The sequence below is a fragment of the Camelus ferus genome, chromosome 14, assembly GCF_009834535.1.
Source record: "Camelus ferus isolate YT-003-E chromosome 14, BCGSAC_Cfer_1.0, whole genome shotgun sequence".
NCBI classification, from domain to species: domain Eukaryota; kingdom Metazoa; phylum Chordata; class Mammalia; order Artiodactyla; family Camelidae; genus Camelus; species Camelus ferus.
Window position 1 is genome coordinate 14,798,896 of NC_045709.1, and position 15,877 is coordinate 14,814,772.

The 15,877-nt window shown below is 44.2% G+C and overlaps 1 protein-coding gene and 1 long non-coding RNA gene across 6 annotated transcripts in view; one reads left to right on the forward strand and one right to left on the reverse strand.

Moving 5' to 3' along the window:
* The window catches only part of DCLK1 (doublecortin like kinase 1), a 298,064-nt gene that overhangs the window by 230,380 nt on the left and 51,807 nt on the right, over positions 1-15,877 (forward strand). For 3 of the 5 annotated variants that reach the window (XM_032496298.1, XM_032496295.1, XM_032496296.1), the window contains exons 7-10: positions 5,368-5,455; positions 8,065-8,173; positions 14,916-14,973; positions 15,485-15,604. In XM_032496298.1, the coding sequence (XP_032352189.1) occupies positions 5,368-5,455; positions 8,065-8,173; positions 14,916-14,973; positions 15,485-15,604 (375 nt within the window). The remainder of the gene's footprint in view (positions 1-5,367; positions 5,456-8,064; positions 8,174-14,915; positions 14,974-15,484; positions 15,605-15,877) is intronic. The other 2 variants (XM_032496299.1, XM_032496297.1) reach the window with 1 other exon arrangement.
* The window catches only part of LOC116668562, a 43,545-nt gene continuing 41,258 nt past the window's right edge, over positions 13,591-15,877 (reverse strand). The window contains exon 4 of the long non-coding RNA XR_004325704.1: positions 13,591-14,773. This is a non-coding gene — a long non-coding RNA (uncharacterized LOC116668562). The remainder of the gene's footprint in view (positions 14,774-15,877) is intronic.

Here is a 15,877-nt window from a genome sequence, read left to right on the forward strand (position 1 = left end):
GTCCTCTGTATTATTTCCTTGATAACCTAAATGTAATCAGTGCTTAAGGCAATAATGGTACGACTGGAAAGTATGTTTACAAATTTATAGAATTCCAAATTGTGCTTATACTTTTTTCATATGCTAGAGTTTAAAATAAAATGGAGCAGATGCCTGAAAGAGTGGTAAGCTCCCTTTATCACGGATTGGGAATCAGAATTGAGGAATAAGTCACGGGGGGAATTATTTTATTGAGAGGAGCTAAACTAGACATTTTCCTGGTCCCCTTCCAAACTGTGATTTCATGAAGAGAAACTCATAAGAGGAGACCTGGTGCCCACCAAGACAAATGGCTCAGATTCTGAATTTATAGGTCCTGGCCTTAAGTGAGCAGACTGCCTGATACAACAGAGTTGTAACTAAACACGTTTATTTTTGAAATCTTGGCTCCCATGGCTTCACTAACAGATTTAATGCCAACATTTCCATTTTCATTTTCCCTTCCTCTAAGTAAACCCAATTTCATGAATAACAGTTCTACAGTCTTTTAAAAACTTTGACCAGATCTTTATGCTAACGTTTGGCATTTTTCAGTATTCATGCTGAGTTATGCACATGACTGCCTACACCATAAACGCTAGGTTGAACATGCTATGGAGAATGCAGACAAAGGAATTTGGAAAATTTGGGAAAACTTGTGCCTTGTCTCAAATAATGGAGCCTTAATACTTATTGCAGATTGATGTCATCATCTTATTAGTCTGTACCCACTTGGAAAGTAAATAAATGTATGGTTTTTCTATATACACATAGAGTCCCTTGGATTTCAAGCTGTCTACACCAAGATTATGATTTAATTTTGTTATATGAGGTCATCTTTAGAGACTCTGTAGATCTCAAGTCAGGATCACCGAGACAACTGTTTGAGTTTGTTAAATATCTGTTGGTTGTGTTTCCTTTATAAAATTGATCAGTTGATTTCTAAATTCTCTGTTTGTCATTTTCCAAATAAATCTTAACACAGTAATAACTGTATACCAACGCAAAATGTGAAGCGGAAATAATACAGTTATCCAGACAAAGCAAGAGTTACCTGGTGAGATTTTTCTACCTTGATTAAATCAATTGGATTGATTGGATATTTTTGTGATCTTTATTCAGTGTGGACCCCAGCTGAGTGACACCATTAATACAAATGACAGGAGTAGGTCATACCACTTATATTTGAAACGGACTGTTTTTTCCTACATGGTCGATACATCTTGGTAAAATGTGGTTAGAGCTGTTATGTCAGTTTTCTCACTTACTTCAAAAAGTGTGATATGTTCTCCATCTGTTACGTGATCCCAAGCTAAATAGCTACACTTAGGATGTGTTCTTACTTCGGGCAGTGCTTTTATGAAGGTGTGCCGTAAAAGCATCCAGGTGCCAGCAACCTGTCCACCTGGTTCCCATTAAATCTGCTTGGAGGTGATGACATTTCAAATGTCACAAGACCTCTTAGAGCAGCTATTTGCATTAAATTTGAAAATAACTGTATGTTTTGCACTGTACACTTATATGCCTTACAATTAGCAAACTGACAGAAGCAAACACAAAATCTTATCACCATACATGCTATAAAATGGTTTATCTTCTCAGAAAAACCATGTAAGTAAATCGATTTCATTTATAAGCATGAAAAAATATAAGTAGGCTTTTCAGCTTCTGTAGGTCACAAATAAAGGCTGATCCACTTCACTGGATTAATTCTAAAGAACAAGAACCTACACGTTTTCCCTTTACTATTTTTACAATCCTTCAATTGGACCTATGGGCAATAATCAAAATGTTCCCACACTAAGGCAGTATGTTTAGGGTTAGCAACGAGTGTACACAAAGGGCCATGGTGATTAATGAATGACTTCAGCTGGGAGAGAGCAAAAATGTTAGGTGACAGAATCAGAATCCAAAAAAATGACAGGCTGGAAGGATATGAATGTAATAAATATGACATTACTATGAATAAATGAGAAGTCTTAGACTTGATCCAAAACACCAACCTTTCAGATATAGGATAGGGAGATCTGACACAGTGTGAGCTTAGTGTAGGCTTAAAAGTTATGTTACTGGTAAATCAGTATGATCTCAAAGTGCATTAGCATTCTATTCACAAGGAAGAACGCTCTGTCCTTCTCTGTTCTGTGCTGGTCAGGGTACACCTAGAATATTGCATGTGTTTTGAGCACCAGCATTAATCAGAGATACTGACAACTGGAAGGTCAGGGGTCATGGAACTCTGTTTTATGACCAAAGACACTGGGAATATTGACATTGAAAAAGAGAAGACACGGAAAGAGCCCAGTAGCTATTTCCAAATGTCTACAGCATCGTTGCCCTGGGAAATGAATTAGACCTGTGCGAGGTGGCTTCAGAGATGAGAACTAAGAACGAAAACTAGAAAACGTAGAGGGACATCATTCGGACATTAACCTAAGGAAGAATTTTCTTTGCCTCATTAACAGTTAGGGGGCCGTCTCAGGAAGTAATGAGTTCAGTACTGGAGATCTTTGGACAGAGGCCATTTGACCACTGGGCTGGGATTTTTGTAGTGGGAATTTGGTCTCTGTAGGTCTCTTTGGAAGTAGGGTAGAACAGATAATCTGTGAGGTCCATTTCAGTCCCTGAAATTCTTTGAATCCGTGAATGGTCATTGTCTTGGGTAAGTGTCTAATGTTAACTATCTTACTTCTTTGGGAAAAAGAAGAGATAACACCTCTGGAAATTTAATACATTTATTTTACTTTATTTGGGCATAGTAAATAAAATGATAACTTTTCATTTCAGAATTCCCTATTTGTAATTAAATGTTCTTCTTTCTGGTGCCATCAGACAGCATGGAATTTGATATGACTTGAAGTACACTCTCAAACCTAAAGTTGAAAATAAGCAATTTTAAACATAAGCAGACTTGTGTTAACCCTACTTTTTTTTTCTTTTTTTCTTTTTTTCTTTTTTTTTTTTTGCCAGAGCCTAAAAATCAGGAGGGGTTCTTGTTCATAAGGCAGAGAAAACACAGCTGGCACTGTGGCAAGCATTCAGGGCATCAGACATTTGGTATTGTAAATGCAATTCATATTGAAAATGCAATTCATTAGTTGATAAGGCAGTTTAGTGAATAATACCAGCAAGTTTATAAAACATTACACCTTAAAAGATGTTTTCATATCATCTGGGTCAGAGTTCTGTATTGAGTATCTGATGTTTTTATTAAAAGAACACGATTTTGGAATTGAGTACATAAGTTGTGGACATCTTTGCTGGGAAACACGCTTCTAGTCTGTTAATTTGCGTGCTTGATTCTGAAGGAATGTGTCTTTGTATTCTAAAATCTGAAACACCATATGACAAGACAGCACCTGCCATCCCAGACCACAATGTGTCTACATTATTAAACACCATTTGTGGCGCTGCTGGAAGAAATTCAAGGACTGGAAAGCCCAGAAGAGAAGGTCTACGTTTTAGACATTTTCTTATGGCTTTTCTGCTTGGAACAGCATTACGTCTACAGCAAAAGCAACGACGCAGGGAATAAAAGATCTCCCTGTTCTGGGAGAAAACATACACCTGCCCCTCAAATGTAGTAGTGTCAATGTTTCTTTTCTCCAGACCTGGACATTGTAAATCTGCCTTGTCTCAACCTCGTATTCCAATATTATAAGTACAAGATTTTCGCAAACAAGCATCCATAAAAGTCAGCAGAGCACTCTGCTTAGAGGCTCATGCTTTTACAGTACCTTCGACAGAGTTGGTTATGACTATACAGTTAGTGTCACACCAAGGAAAAGTCTGTGTCAAGGTCACAATCTGAATTGCTCTCTCTGGCCTGACATAGGACAAGTGTGTGCTGCTGGTCACAAAGGGAGGCTGAATGAGAGAGGATGGGAAACAGCTCCAGTCACGAGGGTGATTGATGAGGGGTTCCTAGGAACTGGAAGATAAAGGGCACCCCACACAAACTAGGTGACCTTCAGGGGTGTGGTGTACTAGGGTAACCCCGAAACTTCCAGATGCGTCGCTGCTGTGAATTTAGCTTTGATCCTGATTGTGTCAACTTTGATGAACTCATCCAATGGTGCGTGCTCTTCTTAGCACGTTGTTCTGAAATGGCCCTGCAATGACTTAAGTAGCAATTGACCAACTATCTTCATCCTTTGGGTGAGAACTAAAATCTTTGAATTTCCTATGCAATATACTGTTTGGCACAATGAAAGTATGTCAAACTTCTCTCCCCTCCTACTCTGTGCACAGTTAAGGCTGGATGGAACAGGAGGAGGTTGAAAGGAGACAGGTAAGCAGAGGAAAACTAGGTCAACTTTGCTTCTCGCCCCCTCTTCATTATTAATTCAACTACAGATGCTCTCTCCCTTCTCTCTGCTCCACAGACAGCCGGCACCACGAGCCAGGGCCGCCCCCTCACCGCCTCCTGGCTCCCATCAGGCCAACCAAATGGATAAACCCAGGGAAACAGAAGGACAATCTTTTAGGACAAGCTGTGTTCACTGTTTAGAAATAGCACTGAAATGTCCAAATTGTTTTCTCAGGGCATCGGTGCAGAGATGGAAATGTTCATTGTTAAAGATACTGCCTCGTGGCTGATCACAGTGTTAAATGTTTGGTATCGTTTCATCCCGTGAGCTTTGTAATACAGTTGTTACCTGGTTTGCTCTCGTGGGTCTTGGGTCCAAATACACCAAAATTACAAAGGATTCACAAAACTTAGGTGTTCAGTCCTGTTTTTGCCTCAGGAATAAAGGTAATAATAAGGAAATATTGGTGTTCTGTAATATTTAACATGTCGATAACTTGCTGAGTGCTTATTTCTTTATCTCAAAGTGGAATTAACAAACCCACTCTTTAACCTTTCTCCAAGGATGTGGCAAAGCTGAATGTTTTTTAAAGGATATTCCATAGAAAAAGGAAGAAAAATTTTTTCTATGGTAAGAATAGGAAAAAAAAAACAAAAAAGAGAGATCAGAATGACACCTTACCTGAAACCTATTTGCAGATAGACTGTGGAGGAGTGAGGTGAGGTACCTAAAATCTGCCCAACCTAAACAGCGAGCCAAAGGGTGCTGGTTTTGAAAATAAGAAATGAAAAGTCATGGAACGTCCAAGTCGAGAGTGATTAGCCAGACACAGCTAGCACCATCTATTGCTGGTTAATAGGGTGGAGGGGGGAGCTAGCCCTGACTGAATCGTGTGAGAGCGTCCCTTTCCGAGGGTTAAGCCCAACCCTTCCCTGGTGGTGGGTGCAGTTACCTCCCGAGATTCTGGGCTAGGCCCGGTACCTCGAGACTCGGGCACTCGGACCGACGATCTTTATCCTCTGTTCCTCTTCCCCCACAGAGCTCCCAGCATGGTGGCTCCTCCACTTCACTCGCGTCCACCAAAGTCTGCAGCTCGATGGATGAGAATGACGGACCTGGAGAAGGTGGTGAGCTTGGGACCTGCTGTCTGAGGAGCAGGTTCTGCTTGTACTGGGCAGAGGATGGGTTGGCTACATTTATACCGGGGGGCTGTCACTTCCCCAGCAGACTGAGCCTGAAGCAGCTCCAAAGGGTTATAGCAAGGGGATAGGACTAAATGTGGCTCCCACCAGGGACCAGTATGTACTGGGGGCAGGAAGAGGGTGTTGGCCTCATGTGGAGAAGTTCCCCACCCTCTGAGGGCATAAGCATTCTAAGAAGGCCAGCTGCTGCCCACTTTTCAAATACAAGGGGGTAATTGTTGCCTTTGTCCCAAATTCTGTTCACATTTAGAACATTAAGAACATTTTCTCTCGTGATTGACTGTAACAGCCCTGCAGAGACTCTCTAACCTAAGTGAAGTCAGTATGTGAAAGTCTGGCTTTACAGAAAGAATCGATGGCAACTGCAAAAATATTCTTTGTACCTTAAGCTAATTCACTTTAGAAAGTGGTCAGATGACCTGGATTCTAGAGTCAACTTTTTTTTTTTTTTTGCTAACAACTACCGGTTTGTTTTGGATAAGCCTCTTCTATGAAATGGAGATTGTAATACAGGACTCACCGGGGGTTTTTTTTATCAGGCTCAAATCAATTACAGGAAAGTATTTAGAAACTAAAGTAAAAACCGGTATGATCGAGCCACTGTTAAAGGATCAGTACCCCTTATTTGTTTTAAATCATATGATTAAATTTTCCCAAAAAGTGCCGTTTGGGGGGATATGTGACTTACCCAGGGATTATTTTCTGACTACCATGCAATATCAGCCTTTTTTGGTATTTCCAGAAGTATGAGATCCAGCCATTCAGAGGTCTCTTTTGTTCCAATGTATTTTATTTACCTAATGAAATGAAATGGGCCTTGACTAAGCCTTTGGCTAAGTCTTCTTAGGCAAAAGCCTAAAAGCTACGTTTTCTCAATAGTCAGGGGGGAATCCCATGCCATGTGCTCCAGCTGGGCGCCCACTGGACGGAAGGGTCGGAAGCACCTCCTTCCATTTCCCATCCAAAGTCAGGCTTGCCTCCAACAGCCAAGGATGGTTACTTTTATTATCCGTGTAGAAAAGAGCCTTAAGACCATGTCATCTGAGAGATGTTTTGTAAATTTGGGTGCTTTACAGTGGATTTGAAACTTCTCCAACTGTCTCCGGTAATAACCATGGACTAGACAAAAATCCTCAGGCTGAATCCTTCAAACAGAGGCAGAATTGTGGCTTATTTGGGGTGAGACGACGGGCTTAGGGAGGCTAGGTTCCAGCTCTCACTTTATTCTGGAGACCACTGAGATAACTTCTAGTGAGTTAGGCGTCAAACGTCACCTATAAAGAGGTGAAGAGGCTGCACAAATGCCAGGGGCAACCGTGGCAGCAGCGAACATCCTGCATCTGTACAATGCTGTCCAGAAATTTCACCCACTCTAGGATCCAGAGTGGTGCAGATTGGAAATGATCACACAAGCAGCGTAAGTAAGGGTCCCAAAGCAGATGTCTGATGATTGTGAGTTTCCACTTCCTGTTCCCCAACCATGCAGACTAAACTAAACAAGAATACAAAAATCGCCAAGGAAGCCTATTTGCCACCTAAGGTTTTAATTTTATTTTGAGAAGAAATGTTTAGTCTCAGTTTATGATTAAAGGTCAGAAAAGGAGCACATTTAGAAAGCACACGAGGCTTCCATCACATTTTGTATTCAGGTTGCCTGAGGGAGAGCCAGGATTTAAAGCTTTAAAGCATGTAAATTTTAGAGCCCAGCTATAAAGGGCTTTTTATACCCCTAAGATGTTAAAGGTTATCCACGATATTTATGTGCCCCTAAGTGTGGCTTATTTAGTTTTATGGCCTTAGATATTTAAAGCATTATTAGGCATTTGTAAAATATTTCAAAATGCATTTTAAGGGGGGAAAATGTGTTGTGTTAGTGGCACTAACATAATTGAAACTACAAAACTGTTCTGTTCACAGACATAATAGATACTGCAATTTTAACTCAACATCTGCTACGCAGGTTGCTGGTGGGAACACTTGTCTAAAATCTGCTCATTGATATTGGGGAGGGGGAGCAATCACTGCTTAGTTCATGAGGAATTTTACGGAGGTCTCGATTTCAGGATGTAGTAAAGCTAAGTGTCCAAAGAGCAGGCATTTTTCATGCTTGTTGAATGTCAAGCAGCCCAGAGTCCCTTACGGACGGCATTTTCCTCCAGACCTAGGAATGTCGTTTCTCTGTACACCAAGGGTATTCAGTAAACACTGTTGATCAAATTGGCATGAAATGAAAAGCAAAACTTCCTGCTCAGAATCCCCACTGCAGCAGAAAGCAGGAGTCGCTTTTACGTAGGTGGGAGCAGGCCTCATCCATTTTACATTTCCTTTTGGTTCATCATTTGTCTTGGTACAAACTGTGGATTATACAACGTCAACAGGGATGGAGGGGCTGGCCTTGCTGTACAGAAAGTGACACATTGGTTCTGAATCAGTGCCAGTCTACTCGAGGATACTTCTCAACTTCTAAACGTCTCCTTTGCACAACATCTGTGTTCCCTTTTCTACCAATAAAACCATACTAATGATTCTTTCAGAAGTGTCGGAGGAAGGCTTCCAGATTCCAGCCACAATAACAGAGCGGTATAAAGTCGGAAGGACAATAGGAGATGGAAATTTTGCTGTTGTCAAGGAATGTGTAGAGAGGTGAGAAGGGTATCATTTGCCTCGAACTTTAGAGGAAACGTTTGGCATTGTGTTTTCCAAGATCGGGTCTTTATTTGCAGTCTGTGGCACATATGGAATAGGTTAATGTCTCAAGTCCAGATGAAAAAAAAACATTTTAAAGAAAGAACAGCCCATCTAACAACAGATTTGAAAAATGTAGTGATTCCTGGGGACGATCAATAAATTAAGGACTTTGATTTTTCTTTTTAATGTACTCAGCAAAACTTTGCCAGATCTTTCAGGTAAGTCCTTTTATTTTGTTAAAAAATATATATATTGAGTAGTATTTTCTACGTTTTTTGGAGACATTTTGTAGAGGCAAGACGTTCTTATATGGGGTGTATATCTCTAACATGTACTTTAGTAAAATTAAATATAACAACTTTGGAAAGCTTTAAAGTGCCTAGGTACTGATCCCAACCAAAAAATGGCATTTAATACATTAAAGTGTTTTAAAATGAATGAGCCAGACTTTCTTATGGGACCAGAGGGAAGGATTTAGAGTGAAAGGTTTATCCCTGGGATCCTGACAGCTGATCAGGGACGGTAGCTGGCGGCTACCAGATAGAGAAGTGACAAGTGATAGTTACAGCCCCGGTTAAGGCAGCCTCCACCCCGAGCCCAGCGTCAGGATTGGAATTTGTTTCTTAAGGGGAAACTGGTCAGCCAGCAGTTTCTTCTTGGACTGGTAAGCCTGGCACTGAAGAGCCAGGGGAACTCGTCTCGCTCCTTGAGGGAGGTGTAGGCTGGCTTCCTGGGGGCTGACCTGGGGTGCGCACACTACCCCCCAACTCTTTGCCCCCCGAGGGGGTGTGCCCTACCCAGCTGCTTCTCAACACGCGGCGGAAAGATTGCTCCAAGCTCCCCTCCACTTCCTCTCAGAGAGGATGCCTTGCACTGGAGGTTGTACCTGCAAGACCCAGAACTTATTTTTCTCCAAGGCCTTCAACTTGGAGATGAAGATCCACGCCCACTCAGGGCTGCAAGTCTCCCAGGGCCTCAGACACCGTGAGGGGCCCGAGTTTGGCCAGTGTCCGCTGACGTGCACCCTTCACCACCTGCCCGACTGAGGCAGTGGGGCCCTCGTGCAGCTACCCTGGAGCAACGTGTCTCAGACTTCGCCCCCCAAAATATCGGCTGGGCCGAGACATTGCCGACGACAGTGCCAGTGACCCCCTAGAGCAGCCGCTTTTGGGGGGAGGCGCACGAGTAACGAGCATGGCAAACCCCTCAGGAGAGCCTGCCAGGCCCCCTGTCCCCCTCCCCTCTCGCCCACTCCCACCACGAAGCTTGTGTTACTGCCGAATACAGAAACATCCTCATGAGCTCCCTCACACCTCGCCTACAGGAACAACTGCTGTTTATGGAGCATAAACCATACAGAAGGCCCTTAACTTAGGATACTTCGTTTAATTATCATAATAATCCCACAGTATCAGTACTGTCTCCGTTTTCCATAAAGAACGCCTGGAGAAGCTGAACGCCCGAGTAAGCAAGTGCTCGGCCAGTAAGTGCTCGGCAAGGCATGGCTTCGAGCTCAGCTCCCAAACCCGCGCTTCTGGACCACTCAACTCCACTGCCTCCTGCCTCGGACAGGGGGTCTCCGTGAGGATGTGGCTTAGCTGAGCCAAAGCCACACAGGCCACATTTGTCCCTGTGCCAAGAAGACAGAAGTTAAATCGGGAAAGCCATTCCCAAGGTATAATGGATGGACATGCATGTCTGTTTATTTCATTTGTACTTTTTCTAATCGTAAATCCAACCCTTTTCGACTTAGTCTCCTCCACAGCAGAAAATCCTGGCTTTAGCAGATTGCCGTGCCCTCCGGCTGCGGGGTGTCTGGTCCCTGGCCAGTGAGCGTCATCTGCTGAGTCGGGGGGGGGGGGGGGGCGGCGGCCGCGTGCTGTTTGTCCTGGCGAGTCCTCCCATCGCGATGGTGTCTCAGCTCCATGGTCCTGGTCTTCCCACAATAGAAACTTCTCATCTCCCCATCCCGGATTAATCTCTTTCTTTCCAGTTTGGATTGTGTTCATTTTGCATGAGTTCATATCTTGGGTCTTCTTGTATGAACTGTCAGAGCCTAAACAGAAGACAACTCCCACTGAACGAGGACATACGGCATCTGCCCTCTCGTCCCCAGAGCTCTCACGAAACGTTGTTTTAATATTTTCCAGAGGTCCAGGAAAATATAAGCGAGCTCGGAATGTTTTGAATGGCACGCACATTGCTTGCAGGGGTGCATTCTGCCGTCTTTTGAAGGATGAATGTGTATTAACAAGAGCAAGCACGTCCCTCCTCTGGTAACAATACGCTCTCGCAGGGAAGGTTTCCCCACAACAATGAAGCAACACCAGAGCTGCCCAGGCCCCCTTGCCGGGGTCCTGTGCCAGCACATCCGGTCGTGGTGGCTGCCAGGTCCTCTTCGTTTCTGCCTGTCTCCTGGTAGCACCGTCTCCAGCGAGCTTGGGAGCCCTTAGGATGTCCAAACAGAAGTTAGTGGACTTTTGAAGCTGTCCTGTGGAGCCTTTCGAGGCCCCAAAGAAAACTCGAAAAGCTGAAAAGCGCTCAGAAGAGGTCCGAGCACGGGTCAGGGGTTTACAGTGAGATGCCCTTCAGCTGTGGCTCTCTGGCTCCCTCGCTCTGTGTGGACTAATTACCGTTTGAGCCCAGGGTACCAGTGATGTGGTCGCATCACTGAATGGTGTCTCAGGTGGCTCCCAGCCTCCTCCCCGCCTGCACTGCCCACGTGTTTTAGTCTCGCAGGCATCAGCACTGGGTTAAAATGCTAGCTGCTTGTGATTCCCTCTCTCCCCCTCCACCTGTAAACCTGGAGAAGTACACAGCGAAGCGCTGGCTCTGGCGGTGAACCTAGACGGGCCCAAACCCACCTGCACGAGACAGGACTTGAGTGTCAACAACATGGATTGCATCCACCTAGAAAATCTTCAGAATTTTCGAGAACCCTGTACCTACCATTAGAAGGCATTTCCTTCTGAAGTGGGATGTGGAAGATAAGTTCATGTGAAGAGGTTTAAGGATCTCTCAGCTACCTGCCAGCATTTGTCCTGCTTTCCTTCTTAAAGGTGCTCTGGCACCTGATAACCATAAGACCCACGTTCGAATTCAAACTAAAAGTGTACTCGAGCTGTCTGACAAGACACTCGGGGATGCCTCACTTCTCTGCTTACAGAGGCTGAGATTTCGCTTTATGATGCTTACTTGGCAAACAAAGGGTGCTGTTTACTAACCCCTCTTTCCTGGTGTTGGGGGCGGGGTCTTGTCACTGTCCTAACTGCCACCAACATGTATGGAGCCCCTTCTTGGCACTTCTGGGGCTGCAGAGAGAGTCAAGACAGAGCCCCTTTGCTGGGGAACCTGACCTATGAGCGAAGGATTGCCATGGAATTCCCCAAGTGCTATAGTAGAGGAAGGCCTGAGAAGCTGCGTTTCATCTTCCACGAAACCTTTTCAAAAACCTTCAAAACAGAGCAAACAACTAAAAGCACGTTATTCCAGAGCACCCTTTCCATAAGCATTCCACCGTGCTCCCGGGCTGAGGGAAGGGGCAAGGAGGAGACTGCCCCAGGGCTGAGAGTCATTAAGTTAAACAAGAGAGCTTTCTCCAAACTATTTTTAGCACAAACCTGAAAAATTAGATTCAGTTCAAGTTGGTAAAAATCAGACATATCTCCGAGTAGTTCGAGCTCTAGCCTTGGGTCAAACTTCATGGGAAACTGACCTGACAAATTGAGTGCCCACAGACAAGGAGGAAAACAAAACTTGATTTGCTGTCGCTGCTCTGGCCGTGGCATTTGAGGTTTCTGTAATTTCATAAAAGGTCAAGCATATAATTTCAGGAACAGACAAGCAAATGGCCTGGCTGTTCACCAGCCATCCAGGTGTCTTCGAGTCTTAGCACACCATGCTGCAGACTCCTTGAGGTCAAAGACCAGGTCGCCATCCCCTCTGAAGCCACCAAAGAACCATGCTCCTAACCGCTTGCTGAATAATTACACCGACGCAGTGGTCCTCAGAGTGTAGGGGATGGAGGAAGGCAGATGCTTTATTGGAAGTTTTGTTTCTTGCCAAGTGTTTTCACTGACCTACTTAAAGCAGGCAGTGACGTTTTTATTCCTGTGGTATACGTTTAGTCCTAACACCTGTTTTTAGGCTCATTTTCCAGACTCAGCAACTTTCCTATAAATAGCACTTCCAGTAATTAAGAATTTTATTATGACTTTATAGTTCTGTCCTCAAGGAACCCAGAAAGAAAACTTGCAGTATTCATTGTGGTTGGTCCTCCACGGGGCTCACTGAGTAAATTAATATGGGTAAATCTAATTGAGTGTTTGATCCTATTGTGTAAGGTTCTGGTTCTTCAGCCCACGAGATCCTTTTTTCTAGTCAGCTCTAGGGCCACCGCGCCCCAGATCTGCTTGCATTTTCGCCTCAGCTGTAGGCTCAGGATATAACCTGATTGTTTGGTGTCGTGGGAGCCAGGACGCCCACTTGTTCCCTGGGATTCTGCTCCAGGTCTGTCTGGCTGGAGAGGAGAAATCAGACTTCCTAGTCCCCCACCAGCTCTGCTCTGAGTTTACATAGCAAAGCTTTAATGTTATTCCTTCCAGGGAAATGGAGGATCCAGTGGTAACGGGGGGGGGGGGGGGGGGGTGACAAAGCTAAGAAATACCCCTGCCTTCTCAGCAGCACCGCCCCACCCATTCCTTTGCGGAGGTGCTGAATGGAAGCTGTCTCTGGTTTGCCTGGGGCTGCTGGCTCTTATCAGAGCTGTCTGTCGAAGAGTCCAGATTCCCTTGCCATCAAATGAAGTATCTTAAACGAGACAGGAAACTTCTCACATCTTCTGGTCTCCGATTTGCTTTGTCATAATCTTTTAGTGATTCATGAACAGCAGAATCCAGAAATTCTTCAGCCTTTAGTTTCCTCTTGATGAAGGATTTTCAAATTTGCAAACAAACTTTTCAGAAAAGCACCTTAAAGGGACGCCGTGATCCCTCTGTGATGTGAGGAGTCCCCTGTATATGAGTAATTTCACGTTCGCATTTAAATGTCTGCTCGTACGTTTTACGTCTCGTGTTAAATATTTCATTTACCCTCTAAGCGAAGTGCTTTTTCTTCATCCCCTTCCCGCGGTACACAGCCTCTCTGAAGGTCTGGCGTTTACGTGGGGACACCTGGCACCCCAAGCCCTGCGTTTAGCCAAGGCTGACTCACACCTTCCTCCTCGGGGGGCCTAAAAAATCAACAGAGGCCCAGTGGGAGTGGCATCCTTGGGGCTCCTAGTCCATTTCTTCCTGTCACTGAGGCACTTTGGGTTCCTCTGGACACCCCACACCCCCTGCAGGAGAGCCACCCTGAGGCAGAGGGGTTGACCCCCTCCCATCTGAACCACAAAGCCCTCTAGTGGAGAAAGTAGACTTCACCGTGATGGTTTCAGTCTGGTTTTATTCACCAGATACAATTTTAACAATCTGATCAATGCTTATTAGTTTTCTACAAGCTAGTACTGTGAAGGGTCCTAGAAGTGCAGTGAAGGAAGCATTTGAGTAGTAAATGACGTGAATGGTTTCTGAAATGCCCTCGTGAAACACATTGTTAATATCTGGCCTCTTAATTTATTCGTAGGCAAATCACTCTCTTGGTCTCACCACCCAACTAGGAAATTCCCCTTTCATCCTCCAAACTGAAGATTTTAAAATCCTATTTAAAAATTTTGTTCTTAACCAGCTTCACTCCTGTTGTACTTATTTGGATCCCCCAAATTGGCCTTGATCTATAAGTAAAAAGCTAGACTCTCTTGGTTTCCCAGCAGAAATGAAATGGCAATGCTTGAGAAGTAGTGGTTTCTTAGGATTATCAAGACTGCATTGTGTCCTCTGACAATAGACCTGTCGCATTTGGCACTACAGTACCTTGGAAATGTTAACACAAGTCAGGAAGCTATTTAAAGGTGCGGTATGACTACGCTCTCCCTCCCACACCCACCGCGGAGGAGGGGCGGTGTTGGCTGGGCTGTATGTGAAGCAGAGACCCCAAGAGCTCAAAGTTCTGAGCTTCGCACTGCCATGTGGCTGTGGGAAAGTGAGTTGATTCAACTGTCACCTCCATCTCATTTCTGTCAAATGAGACAACCATCAAAGGCCCACGAGGTCACGGGATGCTCAGATAATGGCTGTGTTCCTTTCTCTACTCCTTGAGCACCTCACCCCTGAGGTCCCCAGCAGAGCGCAGGGGGCCGCACACAACACCAGTCTGAAGAGAATGAATTTGCTTCTTGAGAATTGTCAGTGTGACCGTGAGAGCCATGCTTGAGTTGGGTTGAGAACCTCAAGAGAGACTGGGAAGAAGGGCAGGAAATCACATCCGCTCTGTGTCCTGAGCACACACCAGTTCAGAGGGGAGAGCAGGGCAGGGCCACCTCGCGGGAGGAGTCACACACAGCGGCAGTAACAGCAGTCAGTGTGTTCCAAGTCCGGCAGCATTAACGGCTCAGGATGTTTCTGTGCTAGAGTGCTCGCTGTCCTCACACTTGGCCAACTCCTTCAAGTTTACGTATTTCTTTTTAAAAAGGGAAAAGAGAATCTTTTACAAAATATTTGCACCATGATGCAAGATCTACAGGGTAAGAAATTCATTCTTGATAAGATGATTCAGTAGATCTGAAATTAAGTTTATTTAAAATAAAACTTTCTCTTTGCAGGTCGACTGCCAGGGAGTATGCTCTGAAAATTATCAAGAAAAGCAAGTGTCGAGGCAAAGTATGTATAAAGCTTATTCTTATGGAAATACAGTGTTTGGTGCGGGGAGGGGGCGGATAGAAAGAAACACAGAGGTGAACTCCTAGATAAACACAGGTTCACCTGAGGAGCTGCATTTCGGTGGAATAGAATGTTATATTCTCATGAGGATATTACTTTATTCTGTAAATGTTGCTGGAATAAAAGCTAGTTCGAATGATTGGATGTTACTTCTTTTCCTTCTCTGCTTGCCTGTTTGTTCACTTCTTCCGTTACCTTTGTGACCTAAGTTTCATCCCATCCTTCTACATGTGATTATTGTAGCTTCTGAAGTTACAAGCATCATCTAAGGACCTTCAACATCTTCTGGCAATTGTAGGCTATCTGAGTATCAGAATCTAAGATAGAGTCATTGTATCTTACCAAAATACATCTCCCCTGACCTGCAAATAGTCTATAGTTTTGTCCATCTGAGTTAACGCCTCATTTATTTTGACATGTATATTGATTAAGATAACTTTTCCCTGAACAGGAGCACATGATCCAGAATGAGGTGTCTATTTTAAGAAGAGTGAAGCATCCCAATATTGTTCTTCTGATTGAAGAGATGGATGTGCCAACTGAGCTGTATCTTGTCATGGAATTAGTAAAGGTATGTATTTTAGAGAACAAAGTCAACCTATACAAGGCGCCCCACTTTCCTATATAGTAGAGCTTTCTCCTTTATGTCTTCCCAGCAGTGTTCAGTCTTATTTCCATGCACTGGTGTAATGGTTAGGAGTATTAATACTAGAATTATACTGCAAGAGTTCAAGTCCCAGCCGTGACCTAAATAGCTCCCTGACTTTGGGTATACCTCTGTGTGCCTCAGTTCCCTCCTTTGTAAAATAAGAATAATAATAGTACCTGCTAGGAGTGTCATTGT